Source organism: Nanorana parkeri, unplaced genomic scaffold (assembly GCF_000935625.1).
Source record: "Nanorana parkeri isolate BGI_ZX_2015 unplaced genomic scaffold, ASM93562v1 scaffold365, whole genome shotgun sequence".
Lineage (NCBI taxonomy): Eukaryota > Metazoa > Chordata > Amphibia > Anura > Dicroglossidae > Nanorana > Nanorana parkeri.
The window spans coordinates 1,016,306-1,023,708 of record NW_017306633.1 but is presented as its reverse complement, the minus strand read 5'-3'; the positions used below and the strand labels follow the sequence as shown (position 1 = coordinate 1,023,708).

Sequence of the window (7,403 nt, the reverse complement as noted above, 5' to 3'; positions counted from 1 at the left end):
TTCTTTTTGTATCTCAGTAACTGTGTGTTTTGCTTTAAAGGAAACTTGTCATGAGGGAGAAATATATACACTGGCATTATTGTTCCTCCTTAGTAATAGAAAGGTCTGTTCAGATCGATTTACATGGTGTTCTGCAAATCATGTTTGAAATTCGAAGAATGCAAATTACATTGAAGTCTATAGAGGGCAAATCTTGGTAGTCAATTGTTGACACTCATAGGGCATATCGGCAAACTATTGTATTTTATGGGTTAGGGTCCAGGGCTTACCAACTCTTAGCAGTTTATGATCTTCAGTGACTACATGAGTGCAGCGTAGCATTGGAATCTAATCTGACATAGAAACCTTAAATACAACAGGTATGGGGGGCAGGTGCTTTCCTTGTTACGGGTTGTCTAAAAGGTACAGACAAGCTGAATGTAAACACAACGCCTGGCAGCTCTCAAAGAACAGGGAATGTAAAAGGCAGAGGTAGGAGTTATAGCTGCTAAATCGATTGGTATCTCTGGATGTAATAAGAGCCAAGGTATTTAAAGTGCAGGAATCCTTTGACTGTATATTTTGTTTAAAAGGCCATGGCACAGGCTTAAAATGTTATATTGAGCCTAAAATATTTTGCATGGCTCCAACATAAGCAATTTAGATGTTTATTCAAATGTTTGTTAGTCATAAAAAAAAATTAAATTTTACCTCAAAGCCTCCAGTTTCCACCAGGATATCATGAAGCAGTCGTATGTATTCTGTGGCCGCTTTCAGTGTATCCACTTTGCTAGGTTTTCGGTCTTTGGGGATGAGAGGCACAATGGTCTTCAGCTTGGAAAAACCACTGTTGATATTTCGGATCTGTTAATAAATGTTTACGGAGGTTAAAAAAGGAAATTAAAACCCAATCAAGGACCAGATTGGACCATAACTGCAGGGAAACAGTTAAATAAATCTATATTTTTACGGCTTTGGCCACTTAAAATATTTGTTGGTTTGTTCAGTCAGTCTTGTGATGCACCCACACTGCTATAATGCAGATCCAGGCGGGGGACACTTTACCTGATTCAGAAATATGGTTTTCTGTGCCACTTCACCAGATTATGAAATCGCCTTTGTCCAGTGTGGAGGAAGATGATCCAGGAAGCAGTAATGATAAACCAGGATGCATTAGTGAGCTTACTAGCTGTGCAGCATGCCACAGAAATGTTATCCCACCATGTGGCACTGCTGCCTTGTCTCTCCCACACCACACAGAAGGTGAAGTCAGACAGTCATTCATATCCTATACATCAAAGAAACCTCTGCTTGTCCTGTGACCATGATGTCGCTAGCACCAGGGGAACGTGCCCCATACCTGTCTGCGAGTGCCTTAGGTCCCAACACTGCAATATCTTTTTAATGTGCGTGCTCCGCTAGCTACTGGTTTTATGTACCTGCTGTCAGAACCGCAGCTGCTGGCTTCTGTTCCCCACCTGTTGGTCTGTCCAGTGCTATTGGACCTCCAGCATAGAGCCAAGGAGGAGTTTCAGAGCACTAACCCCAATCCTGTGCTCAGGGCTGTAGGAAGGGCAAGGAGAGTGAGGCACTCGCCTCGGGCAAAGCTGTGAGGGGGCGCAGCTGGGGCCAGCCTGGCTGTGCCCCCTCGTTCCTGTTGACGCAGCCCCTCGCCCCCGTTACCATGGCCAACACAGGGCAGCAGGGAGTAGGAGTAGCACAGTCTGCAGCTTCTCCTTCTGCTCTCCCCCGCCTGTATGGGCAGAGGCAGCGGGGATCTGAGGAAAAATGGAGCGCTGCAGCAGGCTTATGCTATGTGAATGTGAGCATGTAACAAATATAAAATAGGGGTTTTCCTCAATTTGGCTACAAAAGTGGAAAGTTAAACCCAAAAAAGTGTTAGCTCCCTTTCTATATTCTGTTTGCAGAAGCAATAAGAGAAATTTATTTATTCATTTTTAAATGATTTATACACGTCTGCAAGATTCACTTGTGGCACAGAATAATAGCATATTTTGTGGGTACAAGGACTGTGGCATGTGAGCCGTAAATACAGTGAAAAGGCTCAAAGTTTTATATAACTAAACCTTTAAGCTTCTCACACTATTTGGCTATAAGTCACTGTTACAGAGCATTGACTCAAGGGGAGTTTGCAGTCACACATGATATATTCATCCAGGGTGGTTGGAAGAGGACCACTCACCCGCTCCCTTTCTTTGGCATTGGCTGCCTGTCTCCTTTCTAGAATATCCTGAAAGTTCTCTATACACAGGTAGTGTCCAGAGGAGTGTCTCTTCATCTTGTTGATGGAGGCCTGGTTTGGTAGGTAGGCGTGATGTTCCTTAAGAACATCTCCCAGCAGTTCAGGAGGAGGAGTAATCCATAGGGCAGGAAGGTCCCTTTTCCTGCTGTTCTGAACAGCTTGCTGATTTGCCTGGAATAAAAGTTACTTAAGCTCGTTTACATTATCTATTAATTACCTAATTAATTATCTAAAATTCAATGCTGTACATTTTTCCTCGCATGCAAGAACATTTCCTAGCTACCAAGGAACAAAACATTTCATGGCAAGTTAAGTGCCACAGATGTGTAAATTAATATAAATATTGGCACTAGATTTAGAGGTATAGCGGGGTTAGAGAAAGTTTTTAAAGGAGAACTACGAGATGAGTGATTTCCACTCACCTCATAGTTCTAGCCGCCCTGTAACAATGAGACCGTCACAGGTCGGCTCAGTAGATCGGGAGGTGAGTGAACACATAACAGGTTCGCTCCCCTCTCGATCCTGTCACGGCTCTCTGCCGTGACAGGGGGAGGGCTGGATTCCCCTCTACCCGCTCCGATCTGCCAGCGCTGACTGGCGGAACGGACGGGGGAGGGGGCGGGTACAGCTGGCTCTGCCTCTAGATAAGCAGAGCCAGCTGTCACTCACGCAGCTGGGCGGATCCCGTCATCTACGTCGGGAGCCGCTCCGGCTGCGGCGTCTCAGTATACCACGAGCTGTAGCTCGCGGTATACTGAGCTTAGGGTAACGGGAGGACGCTAGTTTGTGTCCTCCCGTTACCCCAAGGAGAACTATGGGGAAATACACTGACCCCATAGTTCTCCTTTAAGTACTAGGTAAACAGGTAGGATTTCTGCTATTAATAAATATACATCTCTAAGCATTATGGGTAGCAAAAATCTATCGCACAATTTTATTACAGCTAAAGCTTTATATGCTGCAGTCTTCTGATACTCTTGACCCAAAAACTGGACCAGTTTTCAATAACATAATATCAATCCTCCTCTTCCATTAAAATACATTAGATGTACCTATCTGTTATTCTGACAGGTACTTAAACTTCTGGGCATACACACAATGACACCCCCCCCCTTCCTACCCCCAATGCAGATCTACTGCGATACCAAGTCTTTTTAAAATTCCCAGTTAGTCTTTCTGGTATAGGTGCTTCTAGGAATCTTCCAGGACAGCAGGCAGAGGATTGGCTCCTCTAATGAAGGTACCTAAAATCCTTTATAAACAAAGGATATAGTCTGTTTTATACATCCGGCAACTGTGAATAACTTCACGGCTCTATGAAATAAAGTGGCCACCTTCGATAGATGCCCAAGGTCTGGCTCAATATTACTCCGAGAAATAGATGAATGATGCTTGGAAGCCCAAGAGGAACTTGCCAATCTAATGGAGTGTGTCCTGATAGGAAAAAGGTGGAACCCTGTCCTAGTCTTAAAGGGTTGAATTATGAGCATGAGGGTTATGGGGTTAATGGTAGGCAGTCCCTTACTCTCAGGGATGGCGAAGACAGACACACAGCCTGAAGGAAAAATGTGGCAGAGCAGAACAAAAAAACAACAAAACAAAAATAATTGCTAGTAGATTTGGCATTCAATAACACTTAAAACCAAATGTTGGTCCAAACTGGAGGAAAGTCCGGATGCGGAACAGATGAGTAAGGAGTTTCAGGAGGAGGAAAGGCACAGATCAGGTTAAACTGATTCCACAGAGTTACCAAAACATGCACTGCGAAGACTAGGATTCCTGGACATAGAAACGTACTTGTTTAATTGTTGTTGAGACTGTCAGCCAGGAAGTCCACCTGTAATGACCCCCACCTGTGACAAAGGTCTTGACTTTTTGGACTTTGGAAGTCCACCTGCCAATCTTTTATGTCTGGAATGTGCACGTAGGACAGGGCTGCAACCTGAAGATTTGATAAGCTCGCTTCTCATTAAAGCAGGAGACTTCTGGTTCCTCCCAGATACTTGCTGTATGCCACTGCTGTGGCATTGTCTGACTGAATCCTGGTAACATGACCTTGCACAGGGAGGTCCAGCATGGAAAGGATAACCAAATTGCTCCACGTTTTTAAGCAGTTCAAAAAGCGCTTTTAACTGCCCAACACAAGAAATCCCATGATTTTCAATGGCCCTGGTTCACACCCGAGCAGAAAAACACCTAGCAGGAAAACGCCAGAGGTCGGGAAAAGATACTGGAGCTTCTTTTAAGGGCAGTTAAAAACGCTTTTCCTCCCCATAGACTTAATTGGAAATGCCCAAAAATGCGCAACAGATGCTATCCCCCCTGGCTGCTAGATTGGTCTCTGCAGCCTCTTCTCCCCCCGGGCTCCAGTGGTCTAAGCCCCGATGACGTCCTCCCATTTAATACAAGTCCTTTAGCTTGCATTGGACGTGAGGACGCGGGGAGACATTCCACAGCTGGAGCGGACTGGGAGAGGTGACCGGTCACATTACATCCATTCACACTGCGACAGCGTTGAGATTGGTAAATATTACTCTGTTTAGAGTTTTTGGAAACTACGTTGTATTGGTGTGTGTGGCAACAAGGATTTTAGCGTTCATCGAAAATATAGTTTTGATAGACATTTGTGCAACTGTTATGGGGCATTAAAAAAAAAAATCACTTTCAGGAGACCTACGTTTTTCTGAACCGGAGTCTCCTTCAAACTTTGCATTGCTGGGACCCTTAAAGGGGGGGGGCGACTAGCTGGACCCTAGTTCTATAGTCACCAATGTAAGATGTCAGTATTTCTGACTCATTGACCCAGAACAAGCATGCAGCACTCCAATGAAAGTCAGAATTGTTACCTCTAGATTTGTACCCAGGCCAGAAAATGCAAAGAACTGCAACCAAAGCATTATGACAGCCAGGCAGCTAGCATTTTCAGGGGAGATTAGCAGTGATAGCCACCATACTAGATATCCTCTAAACTCAGATTCGCCTTCACAGAACAGATGCAGTGAACTTAAAAGCTCAATTACACTCCCCTATCCCTTACAGCCAAGGAAGGTGCCATCTTAGCTTCTGTTTGGATTGCAGTTGCCATGGTGCTGCACATGTGATGACACAGCTATGACACCAGCCATTTGAGGGCTTCAATGTTCGGTTGAGAGCTGAAAAGACACACTGGCAACCTTGATTATTGGCATGCCTTGAAATATAAAGGCATCTATGGTGAAAAACTAAAAATCAATCTGTATTTCTATATTGAATTTCAGTGAGTTCTATTCCACTCCCAATAACCAGATCCATCTAAAAGTTTGTAAACTTGCTTATTGAAGATGCCCATAGGATGGACTTCCTCAGTGCACTGTCCTTGTGTCACAGCTCTCACAGAGCCTGCCTTCTGAGTTACAACTCCAGTATCTGAACAATGTAACATTATCATTGCTTGCTGGAAGCAATGCATGATGGGATATGTAGTCAACAAATGGAGATAGCATCACATCAAGCTGAAGGGAAAGAGAAGCAAAGCACACTGGGAATCCAGGACGACGGTGAGAGCGATGGGCAGACAGAAGGCAGCACTCACTACATAAAAGGGATTTTTGTTTTCCATGTAAGCTTTGAGTATATTCCTATTACAATGCTGATGTCATAACAGGAGAGGATATGCTGGGACTTTACAACTCCTTTAACTGTTTTGGGAGACATTACATTGGCAGGTAAAGTTCCTCTTTAATATACCGTATTTTTCGCTCCATAAGACGCACTTTTTTCCCCCCAAAAGGAGGGGGAAAAAGTGCCTGCGTCTTATGGAGCGAATCCCGACGCCCGAGACATGCAGTTTCGGGCGCCGGGCGAGTAGTAGGAGCCACTGCTCGTTTAATACGAGTGATCTAACGAGATCACTCTAATTAAAGCCGAGCAGCGGCGGCGGCGATCGAGTTCAGCAGCAGGAGCCACTGCTCGTTTAATACGAGTGATCTAGTGAGATCACTCATATTAAAACCGAGCAGTGGCGACGATCGAGATAACCATAGAGCAGACGAAGAATAGACGTTCTTCGCCTGCTCTGTGTCATCACTGAGACCGTGGCGCTGTAATCACAGCGCCACCTGTCTCAGCGGTCACTAACTGCAGCTTCTGTGACAGCTTCTGTCATAGAAGCTGTCACAGAAGCTACAGTCTCGAGTGCTCCATAAGGCGCGCCGGACCTCCCTGCGTCCTATGGTCAAAATACGGTAAATCACATTTCTCAAAAGTAAGAATTTTATTATAAAACCTTGGGCTCATTTCCAGGGATACAAATGAAAGTTCAATGGAACAACGGTCCCAGGGAAGGAGTTCCAAACCTTATCATGCTTTCCTTGCACTATTATTACAGTCCGCTCCCACCACAAGTACCCTTATTACCTCCTCTGATGGGGGTTGGTGCATTGCGGTCTCCATGCTTTCCCTGTGGGCCGATTCCAGGGGCTCCTCAGATCCTGCCAGCACCTCGGAGGCCATGGCGTAGTTGGCACTGTTGGTAGGAACAGGGGACATCATACATGAGCTCACAACATGAGATGTCTAGAACACACCAACACACAGCTATATGCATTATACATCTTCTATTACAGCTGAAAAGAATAAAAAAATCTCTCCCAATACTTCCGTCAGCTCTGCGACATGGCTGCAAACCTTCATCTGCTGTTCAGATTGGTGGAGGATCATTGTATGCATTGCTGAGGAATATTTTCAATCATGGGGTTCCCTAGAATATCAGGCAGAAGTTTAACTCAAGTTCTGTTGCATTGACAAACCTATTCAATTCCCAACCTGATTGCAGCACATGCCAGGATCAGGCCAGGCTGCTCCCTATATGAACAGGTGGATCAATCAGTGTTGCTAGTTTGTGTCCAACCTGCAGGGGGGCAGTTGTAACCTCACAGCACTGGCTGATTTAACCTCTTCAGTACCGGCATGTTAGACCCCCTTCACTACCAGGCCATTTTTCAGTGCTGCGGACATTTGACTGAGAATTACGCAGGGATCCCAACCTGAAAAAAGCAATTTCAGGGAGGTGCCCTCTGTGACACCCCCTACGCGGGGGAGGGGGAGAGAGCACCCCCATTAAATGATTAATATATAGCTACCGTGTTTCCCCGAAAATAAGACACTGTCTTATATTTTTTTG

General features: G+C 45.1%; 1 protein-coding gene across 1 annotated transcript in view; it reads right to left on the bottom strand.

Moving 5' to 3' along the window:
* Positions 1-6,949, bottom strand: part of FIGLA (folliculogenesis specific bHLH transcription factor) — a 10,818-nt gene extending 3,869 nt beyond the window's left edge. The window contains exons 1-4 of the mRNA XM_018558874.1: positions 6,878-6,949; positions 6,638-6,796; positions 2,183-2,413; positions 691-843 (exon numbers count right to left, since the gene is read on the bottom strand). Coding sequence (XP_018414376.1) covers positions 691-843; positions 2,183-2,413; positions 6,638-6,796; positions 6,878-6,949 — 615 coding nt within the window. The remainder of the gene's footprint in view (positions 1-690; positions 844-2,182; positions 2,414-6,637; positions 6,797-6,877) is intronic.
* Between the last annotated feature and the right edge of the window lie 454 nt (positions 6,950-7,403).